The sequence below is a fragment of the Diceros bicornis genome, chromosome 22 (assembly GCF_020826845.1).
Source record: "Diceros bicornis minor isolate mBicDic1 chromosome 22, mDicBic1.mat.cur, whole genome shotgun sequence".
Lineage (NCBI taxonomy): Eukaryota > Metazoa > Chordata > Mammalia > Perissodactyla > Rhinocerotidae > Diceros > Diceros bicornis.
Genome location: NC_080761.1, coordinates 37,587,276 through 37,607,631, shown reverse-complemented (window position 1 = coordinate 37,607,631; position 20,356 = coordinate 37,587,276). Strand labels below are relative to the sequence as shown.

General features: G+C 34.0%; 1 protein-coding gene across 3 annotated transcripts in view; it reads left to right on the top strand.

The window, feature by feature from the left end:
• The window catches only part of ZDHHC21 (zinc finger DHHC-type palmitoyltransferase 21), an 85,737-nt gene extending 65,624 nt beyond the window's left edge, over positions 1-20,113 (top strand). For 2 of the 3 annotated variants that reach the window (XM_058565826.1, XM_058565825.1), the window contains 2 exons: positions 5,728-5,771; positions 6,318-6,642. In XM_058565826.1, the coding sequence (XP_058421809.1) occupies positions 5,728-5,771; positions 6,318-6,450 (177 nt within the window). In that variant the 3' untranslated portion in view covers positions 6,451-6,642. Of the gene's footprint in view, positions 1-5,727; positions 5,772-6,317; positions 6,643-19,810 lie in introns of those variants that run through there. The other variant, XM_058565827.1, reaches the window with a different exon arrangement.
• Positions 20,114-20,356: the final 243 nt, after the last annotated feature.

Here is a 20,356-nt window from a genome sequence, read left to right as displayed (position 1 = left end):
TTATCTATTAAATAGCATTCTCATTAATCAGACAATTAGTGGTTTTACCTGCCTTTTAATATGTACCCAGAAATGTAGTTCTGAGATTATTAATCCTTATAATTAAATTTTTCAAAGTATCCCACTGAATCAAAGTGGTGAATTAGTAGCATTCAGTACAATCTCTGTACAAATTATGTTTGGTTTACTCAACTCCAAATCAGCATTGCAAATATGGAAATCATTGCAATTACGCTGAACCTAGCTCACTTACATTTCCATAAAGGGAGCTCTATACAGCATTTTGTTTTCCTTTCTGGATCATATTTTTGTTTAATAAAAACAAAATGTATTTCTAATACAGTGTTTCCAATCGTTATATGAGATATCTTCTCAGTAGTTTTTAAAAACCTAGAAAAACTATAAAAATTTAAAATGTCACTTCTTATATGCTTTTAATGTCATATACAAATATTGGCTATAGTATTTCTTTGACTTTTGGATACAATAGAGAACTTTATAGAAACTATGTTCCCTCTTGCCAAGGAATTAGTTTAAATACATGCTAAGTTACATTGCATAGTAATATAAAAGCATTCTTTTAAAAAAAATGCCTGTTAACATCAGAATTATTATGTGTGGAATTGGATTGCTCTTTAGCATAAACATGTTCCTGTGTGAAAATGTATTTGTGTTGCATCATCCCTCTTTGCTCAGTATAATAAACTCCTTGGAAGTATTTCTGATAAGATTGAAAGTAATTAAAAACAATTTAAATGTATTTCTGTAATTTTTTTCAATAGGAATAGTACATTTTAATTTTCTTAAAGCATTACTAATTGCTGGAGTAATTAAATAGATGCCTTTTTTTTGGAAGGAAGCTAAACATTTATGAGTTTTCCTTTTACTTGCAGTTTTCCCCAGACGTTCATTTTATTATCTCATGTCTGAATCCACATGAATTTTTAATCTGACTTTAAAACATTATAGGATTGGAGTAAACAGTGAATCTTATATTTATAGTTAACTTGTATATCTTTTTCCACAATGATTCATATGCTTCTCTCTGTCACATTCTATCAGTATATGAGTTACTTCCCAAATCCCAGCCAAAGGGGCACATTAGCCCATCTTACGTCTGCTGATAACCAAAAATCTTATTGAAACCATGATTTTGTATTAAAAATGTAAGAGCAGTTGCCCTTGAGTGTTGATGCAAACGTAATTTTCAGCTGTGTCAAACATTTAGTGTAAGGTTTATTGATGTGATGTGTTACTGGGTGTAATCATCCTCTGGCATCTTCTGTATGTTCCTGTAGATTTATTTCTATAAATCTATATAAATTAAAGTAGTCAAGTATAAAATGGTATACTTGACTACTTTCCCTAGACTATAAGCTCCTTGATGCCAAGGACTGTGTCATAATAGGTACTTGGTACATTTTTGATAGATGGTTAAATGAGTAAACAAATCATGGTTTATGTACTTAGTACTTGTTTTTTCAACTGGATTTTAAGCCCCTTGTGGACACTGGATTTTATCTGTGTAGTCTCCCATAGTCCCTGTCATTTTATCTTTCATTATAAAAACCACTTTCTAGTTTAAACATGATTATTTAAGGTTACATTCTGATGTACTTGAGATATTATATCTCCAATCCCTCTCAGAAAGTGTTTAATAGGCAGTATCAATAAAAACTAGGACTGCCATTTATTGAGGAGTTATTAAGGGCTCTAACATTTATTAAGTCATTTAATCCCTACAAAAACCTATGAGGTTAAATAGTATTATTTGAAAACGGAGATACAGAGTATTGGTAACTTTTCTAAGATTTTATACAGCCAGAAAGTGTCTTGATGAAGAGAAGTATGGGAATTATTTTGGAAAGAGATTTTCAGTGGCTATAAATGTAAGATCTACTGCCCTCTCACTTTGGTTCCTTGATTGATTAAATGTTTATGTGAACTTAAGATCTCTAGGAAAAGATATAGCTGGTCCTCTTTTGGAGATGGGTGCTTAAAGAACCATGTGTTTCAAATGAGGAATATATTGAGTTCTGGCTTCAAAGGAGGAGAAAGCTAAGATTAACAGAAAATTTTCTCTCTTTGGATTGCAAAAAAAAAAATTAAAAATAAGGAATCGTGCTATTTCTGTCCATGTTCAATTAGTTTAGTGCTGCAAACACATATTGAGTACCCACTTTGAACAATATATGCTACCAGGTGCTATGGAAGATGCAAAGCTAAATGAGCTGCTGTCCGTATGTTGATCAGAGGTGCTTGGAAGGCAAGCAAAAGTCTATTTTAGAATTAGTAGAAATTAGTAATTGATAAAAACAGGTATATAATCTCTGGTTGTGAAAAACTTTCCTGAATAGTGTTTTTAAATCCAGGTTAAATCAACAGAGTTATTGAATTAGGTATGCACAACAGAGTTAAAAGCATTGAAAGAGTGTAGGCAATCGTTGAGGTTAGATTGAACTGTCTTCAAGGAATCTTTCTGATAGAATGTTCTTACTTTCATCAGGTCTTCAGTTTGGCAGGTCTAGAAACATTGTGAAAATGTTTCCAGAGTTAATCAGGCCCAATGACTCTTACTTGCAGACTCAAAAGCAATAGTCACAAACCAGATGGACTGTTTATTCCCTTATGTACAATTGTCAGGTGTGCCAAAGGACCCTTCAGCACATTCTGTCTCCCATACAACATAGATGGCAGAGTGTTGCTTGGTGAGAATGACCTCAAAGCAGGATGAGTTCGTTGGGTGGATTGTATCATCAAGCCGTCTATTCCAAGAGGACTAGGTTCTCGGGTCTGTTAACCAGGAAACCTCTGGTGATCAGTTCTTGCTCTTGCCCCCTCCCTCCAATTTTTTTAATAGGCAATAAATACCTCCCTCTCCCTTTCTGCTCGGAACTTTTTTTTTTCCATTCCAGGTGTAATCTTATTAGTTAGGGTACAGCTTTCTTTTATAGTCAAACACATTTTCTTAGACTGAACCTAAAAGATCATTTCTTAGGGCGAGATCAGCCATCAGAAGAAGATAAAGTATTGTTTGATGATATAGGTAAGGCGTATATTTCTGTAAGTCTTGCTGTTTCTAGTTTATTCTTTTTTTAGAAAATAAACCTACAGTTTTTAAAATAGGAAAGCATTCGCATATATCTCTTAGTTATGCAGACTGATGGAACTCTTAGATATTTTTATCATTAGACCATAATCAAAATGTAAGTGTTTCACTGGAAATAAGATATCCTGATTGTAGACAACATACAATAAACTGTTTCTTATCGTTCCTTGAAGAATAAATTTTTCTGGGTAGTTGAGTTTTACGTATAACTAAGAATTTATCAATTGCATTTATACTCCTTGAAGATAGCAATTATCTTACTGGTGGTCACTAAAGGTATTGAGTCTTTTGTATTGAATGTAATTCTCTGCAGCAAAATCTATTTTAATTATTTTTAGTTTGTTTTTTCTAAAATAGTCCACATTTCCCCGCTTCAAAAAAGCAAACAAAAAGTACATTAAACCTAGTTTGGCACTTGGAAATAACTTGTGGTTTTCAGTGTCCTCCCAGCAGTAACCTCTCTCCTCTTCTAGTTTGCTGTTTGTGTTGTGCTTATGAATGTGATAGTGTGATAACTTGTGTTACTCTGGGTGTGTTGTGTAAGTGCCAGGGCAAAAATTTTGTGACATGTTTGGCTGTTCAGATACAAATTGTACTTTTTTTCTTATATCATAACAGTATTCTGGATAGCTGAGTTTCAGAGAAATAAGCATTTGCCATTTCTAGACGAAAAATGTAGCCCTTTTTGGCTAGCCTCGCAAATCCTGTTCATAAAGTCGTGGTAAACATCACATCCTTTGATAGAATAACCATGTGTTTATGATGACCTACTAGGTAGTATTCTACTCATTTCTTGAACCAGATTCTAGAAAGATGTCAAAAGCACTTGAAAATAAAAGCTTTTCCCATATGAAGTCTAAATCCGCAGTCTTTAAAGTTGATTCTTTTATTGCCCTTAATAAGTTCTTCCAAGTTGTAATCAAGTTGTAAATTTCTGCATAGTACAAATTTTGTATAATATTAGCTAGTTATGGTAGTCTGACCTTGTAATTGCATTCCTTATCCTGAAATAGTTTCCATCTTTTAAGTATTATCCACAATTGCGATCTTAGGCCATTTATATACCTTTCCTAATAGTACTTCTTGACTTCTGTCCTATCTTTCCCTTTGTGTTTTTGCACAAGCTATCTTCATTGCTTTGGAACAACCTGTTACCCATCAGTTCTAAGAAACCATTAAAATTACTTCATTCACTTTCTTTACAGATGTGGAACCAGACACCCAACTTCTCTCTAAGTCTCTAATCAGTGTTCTCATGTGTTTGCAGACTGTTTTCACAAAGTACAACATCATTATGAGGAAATTATGCAACAGAACCAAGAAAGGTTAATTATAAATAGAATTGTCATTGGATACCACGAATTTCAAAGCATGATAGGAAAACTAATGAATATAGAATATATAGCTAACCTACAATCTCTTTGCAAATTCCTGGGAAATCTGGAAATGAAACTCTGTTATTAGTTACTAGTCATCTAAAAAATGGACTTATTTTCCCTTTTGTGGGCTAACTAGTTATTTAGCTGTTCATACATGAGAATGTAATATTATGAGCTATTCATGTAACTTCTATAAAAGGTTTTTTTAAGGTAAAAGCTTTTTCGTAGTATCATTGGAAGAAAGTTCTACAACCAAAGAAGTTCTTGGGATTGGAGTTGCAACCACAAATATTTGCATGAATAGTACTGCTTAATAACAGCACAGTCCACCTGCTGTTTGTGAACAAGCTATTAAAGTAAAGGATAAGAGGAGGAAAACTTCACTAACCTTTTTATATATTTAAAAGAATATATTTTCTCTTGTACTACTTTAAAGTATATTTAAAATGTCAATATATGTGTAAAATAAGGTTGTGTAATTTGCGTTTTGATTATTTGGACAATACTTATCATCACGGTTTCTCAATCTAATGATAGATCTTCCGTTAACATGAATTAAACCAACGTGTCTAGGAGCTATCTTCTGTTTGCTGAGTTGTTTTTCTTATCTGTTTGTGTTAGAGCCTTATAGAGAACACATACTAAGAAATTGTGTTATTATGAGGAGACTGATTTTTCTGTTGAAAAAAAGGAAATAGTTGTTACCAAAGAACACTAATCAGTTAACTTTACTTTTCAGAGAAATAGATGTTGCAGTGTGGCTGATGCATAGATTGCCTTGTTGAATTTGTGTGTGTTTACAGAAATCCAGAACCAGTAGCACTCTTGTCTCTTGGCAGTTTTCTGTTCATTAGTGCCCTTCATTTGTCATTTTGGTATTTATTTTTTAATGCATGTTCACTGACAGTTGAATCAAAAATAGACACTAGTCTTTTAAAAGGATTATCAAGAAAGCAAGTGTAATAAAAGGTTATATTTTAATAAAATGAGAATCCTACAATTTTTGTGAAGTTTTGTAGTTGAATAAATTTTTTTTTTGGCACAATGTAATGTTGATTCTATTTTTCCAAAAGAATTTCAGCAATGTATGTAGATAATTTAAAATTCTTAGTTCCCATATAAACTGTTTAAATCTTCTGAATATTCTCTGAATAGATGAAAAACATCATAAAATAGATATGGAATAAAGCCTTGATAACTTTCTTGCATCTGAAGTATAATTTTTTCAATTTTTAATAGGATACAACATCTATTGAAAAGATGTCGAACTGTTGTGAAGAAATGTAAGTATAAAAGTGAAGTCTGTAGTGTTCTTATTTAAAAATGGAAACAACTAGCTCCATTTGAAAAATGTGTGTGTGTAGTGGAAAGATAATATAATGATGGCTTTTTCTTGTTGCCTTGTCTAAGGCCTGAGCTAGACAAGCATACCCAGTCTTACAGTAGGGGTCTTCTAGCCATGATAGTTTTCAAACAAAATAAGTGCTGATCATTCTTGCTCCTTGTCTAACTAAAGTAAGTTAAATTATTTGTCCTGAAAGTACATCAAAAGAAGTTTGCTACTGTGTTGTTGACACACATTCTGTTAATCCTGAGATTCTCCTCTGCTTCAAAAGTTGCCCTCGGTTGATTGACGACACAGATACAATATCTGCTATCCAGAGTTAAAACTCAGCTGCATGCCATAATGAAAGAAAAGCTGTATTTGTGATGCTGGGACACAATTCATCAGAGTCCAGTAATGGATCCCCAGCCAACCTGTATTGTTTTAGCTGACTGAAGTGCACCATGGGAGTGCTGTCTTTCACTAATAATGCTGTCTTCTGTAGATCGAGGCCCCGAAAGCCATGGCAGCAGACCTTCTCAGAAGTTTTTGGCACTCGTTGGAAGATCCTGTGGTTTATTCCTTTCAGGCAGAGGCAACCACTGCGAGTTCCCTACCACTTTGCCAATCACGTCTAAACAGATGGATGGTGGGCACAGATGGGTCCTCCATGCTGGAAATGCGTTACAGGTTTTCTGATAATAGAACTATGACAGTCTTCAAGTCAATTAAAATCCACCCACCAATCTTAGGCATCATAATGTGCCCCAGGCTTTATTTTAATAGTGATCTTGATCCTGTTGTGGGACTAATAAAAGATCTATATTTAAGTTTTAAAGCATGTTTACTTTCAAATTAGCGTTCCACAGGGATTTCTTTAAATGCTTTTGTTATTAAACTCGAAAGGCAGTGATTGGGATGAAATAATTGTACATAATTTCTTTTAGTACTGATAATGTTACAGATTTTAATTTATGGGAAATTTCAGATGTTTACTTAAATTTTTCACTCTTAAGCAGTATTAACCAAATCTGAATTTAATTCTTCAGGTTTTACAAAAGTTGATATACCTTATATGTAAATTTTCTTTTTCAAATAGAATTTAAAATACATAATACTTCCTTTTATATGTGCTGCAAGATTTTTTAAAATGCAGCATAGCAAAACAAAACAACAACAAAAAAAGGGCAGTGCTTTCTTAGAAGTAGCTTTCTAATGTTGTCTCTTTTTCTCTTCACCAAAAACAAAATAAAAACACCACTAAAATAAAACACCAACTACCTACCTTATTTTAAAGGAAAGATTAAAATTTTTTTCACATTAACTCTCCTGTTTGTTTTCCCTGTACCATTGTAATTATTGATGGTTGTTCAAATATTTGCTCCAAGGAGAAATTTTTGACCAAATGGGCATGTATTCCTATTTTACCCCAAGATTTTGATGAGCAAAAAGTGTAGAGAATTTGCAGTAACTCCACAGATACCTTTTCCAGTGCAGTTATATTAGAATGTGTATGTTTTAAAATGCTAGTATAACTAGATAATACACAATGTACAGTATAAAGAGGAATATTGTGCTTTTGAAAAAATATATATACTTTTTACTTTTATGTTCCTACTAGTAGATCTAAAATTATACATGGAAGGTTTATATATAATAGATATCGGCCAACTAATATTGAAATTTTATTTATAGTAAAAGTAAGTCAGTAACTTTTGTGTGCCTGTAGTGACCCAAATTGAAATTAAATTTTAATTGGCCAACTATAATTTGGATTGAGAGACCTTTTGTTAGTAGCTAATGTTAGGGAATGACCTTAAAAATAAGAAAATATAATGATCTAGAGTTATCATTAGCTTTATACAAATTTAAACTGCTAATAGTGATGGTCTCTTGGAAAGCATAGAATGTTTGTGTGAAAAGACATTTAGCATGCTTTGAAAAAAATTCAGCTTTTAAATTTTTTCCGTTAGAATACTGCAAAATCCATATATCTTTTAAAGATATTTATGTACTCACAGTCTTTCCCTTGAAGAGAAGATTGAAGAGGTCTACTGTTCTTGGAGCATATCAGTATTTTCCTTTTAGTTAGTTTGGATAGTAAGGAATCATACCTAAGAAATCATGAAACAGAAGGTTACCATTGTCAGCCAATTAACTATACTGTGGTTAGTTCTTTCAGAAATTGTAAATATATTCTAAAATAATGGAATAAGCTCTTCTCAGAGATATAAGTACCATGTCTTTCATGTTCTGATTACAATGCTTTATTATTTAAGCACTTACAAGTGGCAGATGAAAATATTTATTGGTGCCGATAAGATGCATAGTAAATTTAATATGAGAAATATATTTATAGAGCTTAATGAACCACAAAATTAGTATGTTTGTGTCAGGCACATGGGTTGGGTTTTGTGCAAGCTAATGTACTGACCAATTTGGTCTGGTGGCAGAACTGCTATAAAGAAGCAATGTAGAGATAATATAGATAACTATCAGTTGAATGCCTTATGTTGTATACATTCCTTTCAAATGAGCACCTTGAGAAAACAGCAAAGCCAAGTGACAACACCCTAAAGAGCTTTATGGACGTATTTATACTTCATATAGTAGCCGGAGCTACCTTTGAAAAGTACCTGGGAGGTACTCAGTGCCAACCTCTGCCTCAGTAATAAGAACTAGAGGCTGTTCCTTTCCCACTCTGAGGGCTTTTGTTTTTGTTGTTCTTAGATTTACCACTGCTAGGACACATTCTCTTCCTTCCTTTGTCTTTATTCTCCCTGGTCCTGATCCCTCTGTACCTGATTCCTCTAAGTCACTGGAATACCAACTAATACACTAGGCAAGGCAAATATTTATTTTGTTTGAATGGCAGAAATGCTATATATCAATATATTTATATAAGAATCTATATTAAAGTATATCTATATATATTTGTGCTGTAACTTTCAGTGTTCCCAAGTTAGCACACCTAACTGTGGGTTTTCTAATTCTTGGTAGACGAGAGAAACCTGCTGGCAGTTTCCTGGGAAGTACATACAGGCTAGTGTTCTCTCTGCGCCCTCTTTTGGCTAATTGATGTAATTATAGTGGCTCTAGAGATTTACTGCCCCACAAGTAAGTTGTATAGCCAGATTCTGAACATGTCAAAGGTGCAAACTTAGGGGGAGTGTACGGACAAAAATGTAAGATTTTATGAAAATGAATGTGTTCCTATTTATGATGTCAATGTCTAGTTCATACAAATATGATGACTACTTTGCTTCATTTATGTATATTCTTTTTATATTTTGTACTATCAATTATAAATTTATATCAGATCAGGATGAGCAAATGTAAACCGTTTCATGAACTTTATTTTAAACCTTATTTTGGCAAATTAAGTCCTTAGAGTTAGAAAAGCCATTACCTTAAAATTACCAATTTATTACAAAACACAGAAATTTATTGTAGTTACAATGACAAGCAAGTATCTAATGTGTTTTACTGAATATCTGCAAAAAAAAAACATTTAGTTTTTTTTAATCTCAGTTTTGGAATGATTTTTTTAATTGATTCTATTGCGTTAAAATAGTAAGAGATTGATAATTCTTTCTATACTTTTCTTCATTCTTTTTTAACTTGCCTACTCAGAGTTATAGCTGTAGCTTTAGTAGCCAATTTATTCTGTTTTCTGGCTAACCTTGCAAATAACTAATGATGTTGAGTATTAGAAAATAATTATGAGCAGTGAGATTACTGATGCAATCTAAATATTGGGTGAAGTATTTTCTTATAAACATTCCATTTCATTTTAAGCAAAATGTATGTTAAAGGATGTGTTACATCAGCAAAGTCATTAATTGGGCAACTGGAAATGGAAGATTTTTACCTAGGTATTATAACTTAACACCTCTTGAACAATTATATTTGTTGTTATTCTTTTCTGTAAACAAAAGTGTTTATGGGCTCAAGATCATAGGCAAAAATTGCCTGAATTCAGAATCCCCCAAACAGTGGGCATTCAGTTAAAGAGCTCTTGGTACTTTGTAACCAAGACTTATAGTTTAAAAATATTAAGTTAACTGATGTTCCATTGTAAGAAAAAGGCTATTTTGCTTGAGTTGGATTAAAAATATTGGTGGTTAATATAAGAGACAGCTATATTTAAAATTTTAGTTAACATATTAATCTCTTTTAACAGAAGAAAGCATAGTTTACTTTTAATAGTAAGAAGTAGAGAACATAAGCATGCATAAAGTTCAGTATAACAGCTAAGTTAACACTTCTGTCAGAATGAACATCAGTGCATTTTTGCTAATGCTTAGATTTTTCTCTAAGGGTAGTGGCCAGTTCTCTAAGGGTGGTGGCCAGTTATAACTTTTCTTCGTCAGCCTTTTTCAGGTCACTTACATAGATGTAATTAGTTGAAGATATGTTTCACTCAAAAGGGTATGTTAATTCTGAATGCTAATCATGAAGACTTAAGTTAGGGCAGCACTTCTAGCCAGGAAATGTGAAGTAATTTAGATTATGGCTGCACAATTTTCTATGTGTTAGACCATGGGGCAGTTCAAGTGTTCTCGCATGTGTTGCTATGAAATCAGTGTGTCCAGCCCTGGTTACAGTGGCGTTAATATTAACAGAGCTGCTAGTCTCTCCCTGGACTTTTCTCTAGTCTCTGACTGCTTCTCCCGTTGTGCTTCATGTGTGAATAGATTACCTAGCTCAAGTTTACTAAACTATTGCTGCTTCATTAAGTAGGTTTTTGATGTGACCTCTAATATACGTAGATATATCCAGAATTTATTTGGTAAAGTTTACAATTACGAACATTAAATAGTTTACTAATAGATACAAGTATTAGATTTTTTACCCAACACTACTACTATTACTTTCAAAAATATAAATATTGGCAAATGTAGTTAGTAAGTCATGTACATTTAGTGTGTTCTGCTTGCTAGTATTATTAACCATATAATTAACAAATGAATGAGTGTATTATTTAATGTCCACATCTGTTACCTTCTATTCTAAGAATTCTCTGGATTTATCTATCAATCACAAATTTCATTATGCTCTGACTTTAGTTAGCCATTCTCAATTGAATTCTAAAATATTCTACAGTTGAATGTGAGAAAGTAATAGAACCAACTTGCTTGAAGTATTTTGAACCAACGTTGTTATTCTACATATCAGTCAATATTTAGCATTTCTGCTGCCTTTGGGATGATGTTGATTCAGCTTCAGGAAAGTGACAGTTTTCTCTGACTTCTCCTTTCATTATCATTGTGCAATTTTTAACAGCAAACTTTACTGCCTTTTTGTCTGTTCTTCAAATGTTGTAATACTGCCTGCTAGTGCTAATTTGAAACAGAGATAACAGTGGTATTTAAAATTTTTAAGTCATTGGTATTGGCAATATTTTCCATTATCATTATATTTTTTACTATTATTATGTCATTTTTCCCTTGTCCACCATAAAAGACAGGTTTAAATCAGTAGTGAGTAGCCAAAATTAGATAAAGAGAGTAGAGGAACTTATATTAATATGGAGCAAAGGCTAGATGGAACATGGATAATCAACATCTCAGCAGCAGAGTTGACTGGATAGTTTCTGTGACGTCAGAAAATCCCCTGCTACAATCATCGTAGCCTCATCTCTTGTTGATACCGTTTTACTGTAAGAGTTGTGAATGCACATAAGCATTTAGTTTGAGTTATTTTATCTAAGGAATTTCTATTGCTGATTCTTTTCAGCTGGTCAGATGCCTTTGAAACATTATTTAAAATTTTAAGTATCTTAATTGTGTAGTGTATGCTAATCTGAAGTGTTAAGAATAATGTGAAAGGTGCAGGTGTTTAATGCTGAGGAGAAATGAATAGGTTGTCCAAAGTTTGATTGAAAAAGCTGGGACCTTTTTTCCAAGTGCCCTATTGTCGAGAAAGGGTACTAAGCATTGTAGTAAATTTTGTTAACAGAGGAAAAATCAACAATTTGTATATAAAGGGTGATTTTCACTTTAAAATTTGGGCTATTTTGGAGTTCTTGATACTTGAAGGTCTCCATATCTATTGGTATCGGGAATACCTGTAGCATGTAACGTAGCACTTGCCACAGTTGTTCAACCCTCTGGTCTTTTTGGTATTGATAGCTTTATATGTAAGATGTGGACAAAACAGCAACAAGAAAAAGTGTGTTTCTTTTTGTGGCTTTGCTTGTCTCTTGGACCAAGTACAGGGTTTAATTGCTTAGGCTGTTAGCTAAAGGGACAGCTTGTCTGCAGGGTGTAAGCTCTGTGTTCTTGCCTGTGTGCATGGGGTGATATTGAACCTACTGGTGCCTGACGTTAGTGTTTTACACCCTCAACAACTAACACATCCTGGTGCTACTCTAGCTCTGAGTGACATTTTTAATTCCTGTACCAAAGAGTTCATTTTCTTTTTGGTTGACTGAGACTTTTCTTCTCACATCCTTGTGTTTATAAAGTAGAATTTTATGTTACTAAGAATAATTTTGATTAATAGATCTTAGTTTTTGCACACTGCTGCCTCAACTTAATTGGTTTTAAATGTCTCTCATTTGGACATTTATTTTTAAGTTAGGCAGATTAGCATCGTTTTTCATTTTGTATGTTAGCACAGATTGGCTACTTTAAAAGGTATTTTAATAGGTTACAAAAGATAATTGAAGCACTTTTCACAAGATTTGTTTTATTTCTGCGGGAAAATGAGAAATAATAATAACTCTACTTTTATTTCTGTAAATGAGCTATATAGGTTATGGGGCCCTTTTAATGGATGCTGAACCAAAATTCAAAAATGAAAAGTTAAGGGCCCTTCTGATTACAAATCAAGAATTCTGTGTGTGTGTGTGTGTGTGTGTGTGTGTGTGTGTGTGTAATCCTTAGTGGCATTAAAGAAAGATATTGCTATTTGTCTATTTTGCAAATAAAGATAAAATTAAAGAACAGTTTTAAAATATACACATAATATTTGCAAAATTAAAGAACACTTTTAAAGTATACATATACATATATCTATAAACACTTGCCCAAGAGGAAATGCAAATATACTTTGATTTAAGCAAAACAACTTTACAAAAATAAAAGGTCTGGATATTGTTACTCACTTTACATAAAAAGTTAGAGTAAGACTATCTTAAAAACTAATTCTGCTTAGTGATTTCTTTTACAAAAAAATGGGAGAAAACACACTTTAGAAGTACTTGTAATTGTCTAAATGTAGTACTGCTTTGTATACTATTCTGATTCCCTATTTTTTCCACAAACTTTCAAAACACTCATTTAGTGTCCTTAAAACTGTAGCTGAAATGGTTAAAACTTCTGGCAAGAAGATACAGCATGCATGTATTGGAAAAGTAGACAATCACATTTGAGAATGTTTTGCATTACTTTCAATCAATTAAAATCAATTTCTCTTTGAATGTAGATACAGTATATGGTTTTGCAGTGAGTTCTGAATGGAAAAAAAGAATCAAGTCTGAAATTTATGTGAAACCTGACTTAGGATCATTTTAATGATGTATAGAAATACAGATGTATGTGTCATTAGAGGTAAAAGCAAAATTTGTTTGAAAGCAAAATGGGAAGAAGCAGCAACATTATGTCTCTCTGTCAACAATATATTTCCTAGATTTTGTTGCCGCAGTATCGGTTCTGAGTTCTCCAGCTTGTTTATGTATTATTTAACTTAAAGTGGCTGAATGCAGCTATTGTTCACGGTATTGAATAGTAGAGAATTCACCACTGTCTGCTGTCCTCCTGAGATGAATATTAAAAAGAAATTTCTACTTTAGCGTAGGTAGAATAAAGCAACTAAATGATATCCTAGGAAGAATTTTCACCACAATCAGAAATACTCAGACAGTGTGAGTGCAGGTCTGATATGCAGGGAACAGGACAGGCTGTTGGGAGGACTGAGCACAAATGACCCTTGAATTAGTCTTTTTTAAAGTCTGACTGGCAAGTTGAATGAATAGGTAAAATCTGTGATATTTTGAGGCTCCTAAAATTTTGTTTCAACCTCAAATTGTATCTAATTATATTCCTAAAATAAAAGACTTTTATTGTAATAGTGGTGTGTTCCAAGTGCTGTATGAAGATCCTGTTTTTAGGTTTGTCAGGCATTCTTTCATTCAGTGAATATGTTTAAACCTGAGGGCTATTTTGCTGCATTGTCTGCTATTTTACCTGTCTCTTCCCCCGAGAGCGTTGAAAGAAAATCTTCACTAACATTTCTAATGCTAATGGTAATAAGGAAAATGGTAGTTGAGAGAGATGAGAATAGACTGAGAAGGGGGGTGGTGGGAATGACAAGTGGGAGCCGTGTATGTGAGATATACTTGTTTAAATGAAAAGTCTACACTGGTTCTTAAAATGGAAAACAAACCGTGTATCTACCTTAAGAATAATGTTTGGATTTTTTTTAAATTTATTTTAGTGATTTAATTTTATTCATGTTACATTTCTATTTTTCTTTGCAGATTGTTTTTAATTTAAATTGTGGAATTTTTACTTCTCTTGAAGTGTATTATGTACTGTATTTTTAGAAATCTTATTTTTAAATAAATATTTTTTAAAAACATAGGACTGGTTTTCTCCTCCACCTTTCTTTATTAAAATCATCCCACATTCTAGATTTCAGAACTACCAGTGTGATAGGCCACTTTGTCAGTTTTATGCAATTTGGATGATTATTCCTACTTAGTAGCCTTAGGATATTATCCTACCATAATCTCAAAATTCATTATGTATTCAAGAAGAACTAGGTATACATACTAGGGTTAAAATAGCCAAGCACAATATTCCTAGTGAGGCATATTTGTCTTAGAGGTGAACCAGATGGCTGGATTCAGTCACCCAATTTATTTAATATTTATTGTGCCAGGCACCATTTTATGGAAATATTTTTTCTTTGAGGAATAATTTACATAGAAGAAAACTCAGACAGCTTAAGTATACGCCTAGGCATTATTTCAGATCTAGGGGTATTGAATTACTTAAAGCCTTTGCTCTTAAGGAGTTATAGTCTAAGAGTATCTGGATAGCTTTTTATTGACAAATCTCCTAAGTCTCAACTAACTGCTTTACTTGTACATGGAAGAAGTCACAAGCAGAAGTGTACATTAGTGAAGATAACTTGGTCAGAAATATCATCTGAAAAGAGAAATCAGTATGTCTTAAAACAGTGAAGGAGTAGAAACTGCACTGAGGTTGAAAGCAGCTTACCTTTATTTTTAAAATTTGTTCTTAAATTTTTATTACTAGGAAAGCAATGCTTATAAATAGTCTGGATTAACAGATAAGTGACTGGGCAGAGTTTCAGATAAAACTGTGAATGTTGCATTGGTATATCAAAGCAAATTGTCGCATTCCAGCAAACGTTCAAGGATCAGTTTCATTTGCTCTGATTCTAAGCAGCATTCGCAATAATTGTGCTTTCTTAGTGATGATAAATTACAATGATTCTTCAACTTTTTGGTCTCAGGACTCCTTTACACTGATAAAAATTATTGCAGGCCCCAGAGTTTTTGCTTATGTAGGTTGTCTTTATCGGTATTGACTGTATTAGAAATAAAAAATGAGAAGTATTTCAAATGCTTATTAATTCATTTCAACAACAATAAATTCATTGCTTGTTAACGTAAATAGTGTATTTTTATTTAGAGACCCATGATTTCACATTTTTCGCAAAGCTCTAATATTTGCATTCATTAAAGAAAGTGGACCCTCAACTGCTGCTTCTTTCAATCTGTTGCATTGTTAGGAGGCATCTGGAGAAATCCAGTCTCATGCAAATAATGTAGATGGAAAAAGGAAGAGTATTTAATAGTCTTTTCAAATGGCTGTGGATATTCTTCTTTGATAGTACACAAAAACTCAACAAGTGATGGTTTCTTAAACTTTAGTTGCAATGTATAACCAGAAACAATTCCAAGGAACTTTTCATAGTCTGTTACATTAAAATCCACTGGTCTCCTTTTCACTTTGGAAGTTCTCTTAACCTGTACATGATTTTGTGACATAATTCATTGCTCATCTGGAAAAAATTGGAATAATGCAGATCTTCAAGTGTTGACACATTTTATTCTGTAGAATAAAATAAAATTAGATTAAATTAAATTTTAAAAATTAATATTACCACTGATCTTGTCAGAAAAGCAAGTACTAGAAAACTATTAAGTTCATAATGACACAATACATTTTTCAGAATTCTAATTTTTACTTGAGAGTTTGAATTTTATCATCGGTAACCACATACTGTCAGTGGTTTTCCTTGAAGGTTCACTTCACTCATTTTTGAGAAAATGTTCGCCAATACCCACGTCTAAAAAAACCGTAGTTTGTCAGTTATTCTTGCAAGTAAAAAATGCTGTTCCATGAAAAATATGGCTAGTTCAGCTTGCAACTCAAACAGCTGCACCAGTGCCTTCCCTCGGGAATAAACAGTCATGCTTTGGAACGCAGGTAAAGTGCTTTGTGTGTACTTCCCATGTTGTCAAACAGAATATTAAAAATATACTAATGATCATTATTTAATAAAATTAATCATTTTTACTGCTTCATCAAGGGCATTATTAAGTGAAACTGGCTTGTCATTCTTTTTCTCTTTTTTTTTTGTTTTTGAAAGATTAGCCCTGAGCTAACATCCGTTGCCAATCCTCATCTTTTTGCTGAGGAAGACTGGCCCTGGGCTAACTTCCTCTACTTTGTATGGGACGCCACCACAGCATGGCTTTACAAGTGGTGCCTTGGTGTGCGCCCGGGACCCGAACCTGCGAATCCCAGGCCGCCGAAGCTGAGCACGCGCACTTAACTGCTATGCCACCGGGCCAGCCCCTTGTCATTCTCTTCTTACGCTGAAGTTTGTTTGAGTCTACTTAATTCAGCACTGTTTAGGGTGGAAATCAATGGGGGAAGATAGGGCAGAACACGAAGCATTTGAAGCTCAAATTCATTTGCTTTATACTTAATATGTGAAAAGGAACATCAGCTGCTTGAAAAGAAAATTTGTATTTCAATATTCCTGCTTTTGAAGCACTAGCTTCAAAAATATAGCAGCCATGAAGATTCACATCTATTTAGCCTTGTTATAAAGAGACAAAAACTGAAAATACATGATAGTATTATAATACTGCAAATCATTTGAGAAGCTGCCAAATGAACAAATGCATACAAATGCTGCTCTAGGCTGACCAATTACCCATATGAGCAGCAATTATATTAGCGTGCAAGGGCAATTGGAGGGAAAATTGGACCCTGTGGACATCCAGCTGAGCAAACAGGACTGAGGAAGGATAGAGGATGTGTGTTAGTTTTAAAAAAAATACATCTAAGCTTACTTAAGAAAATATTTGTATCAGTCACAGCACATTCTTTATATGTGCTCTGGTTGCCTAGTATTTTTCAAATTAGCCCTCTTCTCCAAACAAAAAAGCGCCTCTGCTTAAAGATCAAACACCCAAATAGCAATGTGTTTTGCATGTAAAAAAGCCAGTATCATTCGGGAATTAGAGAACTTGGAATATACAAACCCAAACATTCAGATACTCCTGTACATATGCACTTAAGTGTCTTGTTAGTAGTAGTTTAATTGTGGCATGATCTGGATGACATTTATCCTTCTTGATACTGAAATTGACTCTTTTTATAGCTAGAAGTGTTCCCTACCTCTCTGCTGTGATGCTTCTTGGCAGAAACTGAATGATTGAGGATCTAACATGATGGAGGCTTTATAGTTCCACATTGAAACTATGGATGAGTAATCCTTGATGAATAAGTAATGGCCATCAAGTTAGTGAAGTTTGTTCTATAAATTGTGTAAGCTGTGCAGCTGTGGGCCAAATACCCTCATTCCACTTAACAGGTTCATATTTTAATGGCAACTAGAAGAAACCGATATCCAAGTTGTTTGGGTGGTCTACACTTGTTATAGCTTGATGTCTGATTTAGAGAATTCTTGAATGTTTGAAAGCATTTCAAATGTACTCAACATGGAAAAGTACCCACCATGTGGAAAATAAGGATTCCTCCAAAGTGCTCTAATTTGTGTGTGTGTGTGTGTGTATGTGTGAGGAAGATCAGCCCTGTGCTAACGTCTGCCAATCCTCTTCTTTTTTTGCTGAGGAAGACTGGCCCTGGGCTAACATCCGTGCCCATCCTCCTCCACTTTATATGGGATGCCGCCACAGCATGGCTTGCCAAGCAGTGCGTCGGTGCACGCCCGGGATCTGAACTGGTGAACCCCGGGCCGCCGCAGTGGAGCACACGCACTTAACCACTTGTGCCACCGGGCAGCCCCCAAAGTGCTCTAATTTTTGAGATCCATTTTCCAAGTGCATTTTTTATATTTGAAAAATAATTTAAATAATTTGGGTGATCACTGTGCTAGGTAACCTCTAAGAGGGCCTCCAATGATCCCCACCTCCTGGTGTTCAAACCCTTGTAGAATCTTCTCCTTTACCCTCAGTGGAGGTAAACACTATTCTAAATTTGGAATGGATCATTATCATGCAGGTTTTTATACTTTTATATGTATAAACGTGAAAAATATTTTATCGTTTGATCAATTTCTTAAAATTTACGTAAACCTTGCAGCAGTTGCTATCTTTCATTCCTGCTATTTTAATTTTCTCCACAGCACTTATCACCATCTAGAACAAAATGTGAAAAATCCCCACCCCTACTGTCCTCCCTAAAGGTAGCTAGTGGCAATAATCTGGTGTCCATCATTCCTCTTCTTTTCATATAATATATATCATATATATATATATATGTATGTATGTATGTGAAATATATGTATCTGTCACATGCATGGCTGTTTGGTTTTCAAGGGAGACCCTACTAACTTTTCTGTGATTTGCATTTTTAACTTAATATGTCTTGGTAATCATCTATATCAAGACATAATAGTCTACCCCATTCTTACTTACATTTCTGTGGATTTCATCATATCAATATCCTATAGTTTATTTAACCATGCCTCTATAATGAACATCAAATAAATTTCTTTCTTTCTTTCTTTTTTTTTTTTTGTGGGGAAGATCAGCCCTGAGCTAACATCTATTGCCAATCCTCCTTTTTTTTCCCCTTTTTCTCCCCAAAGCCCCAGTAGATAGTTGTATGTCATAGTTGCACATCCTTCTAGTTGCTGTATGTGGGACGCCCCCTTAGCACGGCCGGAGAAGCGGTGTGTCGGTGTGCGCCCGGGATCCAAACCCGGACCGCCAACAGCAGAGCGCACGCACTTAACCACTAAGCCACGGAGCCGGCCCCCGTTTTTTTTTTGCTATTAGTAACAATACTACAGTAAACACAATTGCACAAAAATCTTTGTGCCCCTTTGCTGGTATTTCTGTAGGTAAATTCGTAGAAGTGAAATTGATAAGTCAAAGCATGTGCGTGTTTTAAATTTTGGTAGGAAATACCAAATTGTCTTCCAGAATTCTTTAATTTACACACAGCCTCGCTTGATACTATTAATCTTTAAAATTTGTGTCAATCTAATAAAGATAAGCATCTGTTCATTTTTTTTCCTCTTCAAATTCCTTGTTTATGGCATTTGACTGGGTTGTTAGTTTACTTCTCTTTGTTGAATATTAGTAACTCTTTATATTTTCTATATATTATTTTTTATTCATTCAATATGTTTCTAAATTTTAGTCCCAGTCTCTTGTTTTTCTTTATGGTGATTGTTCCTGTAACTATTGCTGTGTAGCAGCCCCAAACTTAATGACAGAAAACAACCAACCATTTTTTATGGTCACAGGTTCTGTAGGTCAGGAATTCAGAAAGGGCACAGCAGCTTTTCTCTGTTCCCTGGTGTCTGAGGCCTCAACTAGAAAGACTGCTAGGAGTCTCTTATTGGGGACTGCAGACAAAGTCTCATTACTCACATGTCTGATGGTTGATGCTGGCTGTCAGCTGGGACCTCAGCTGGGGCTGTCATCAAGAACACCTTGTCTTGATGACTATGTCTGTTTCGGCTTCCTCACAGCACGGTGGCTGCGTTCCAGAAGAGAGTGGCCCAAGAGAACCAGGCAGAAGCTATATCATCTTTTGAGACCTAGCATCACACGTCACAAGCCTACCCAGATTCAGAGAAAGAGAACGTAGACTCCACCTCTTGGGAAGAGTGTCAAAGTCACATTTCACAAGAAAAGCATGTTGGGTGGGAGATGTTGAGGATATCTATGGAAAATAAAATTTGCCGCAATCATGATGTTTCATGGAGGAATTAAACTGTCTTGAAATCTAATCATTTTCTTTAAGAATTCTAGGTTTTGTCTTATTTAAAAAGGCCTTTCCTAAATCAAGATTATGTATTTTCCTTTATATTTCAAAAACTTTTGATAGTTTTACTCTTGTATTATGCTGTTGAATCCATTTGAAGTCTGTTTTTGTAAACTCCAATGTAACTTTAATTTTTATGAATTTCAATGTTTTTGTATATTTCTGTAAACTTTTACCATGTAATAAGTTTATAGCAAGAGACTAACTTTTAATTTTTTTTTTTTTCTGTGTGAGGAAGACTAGCCCTGAG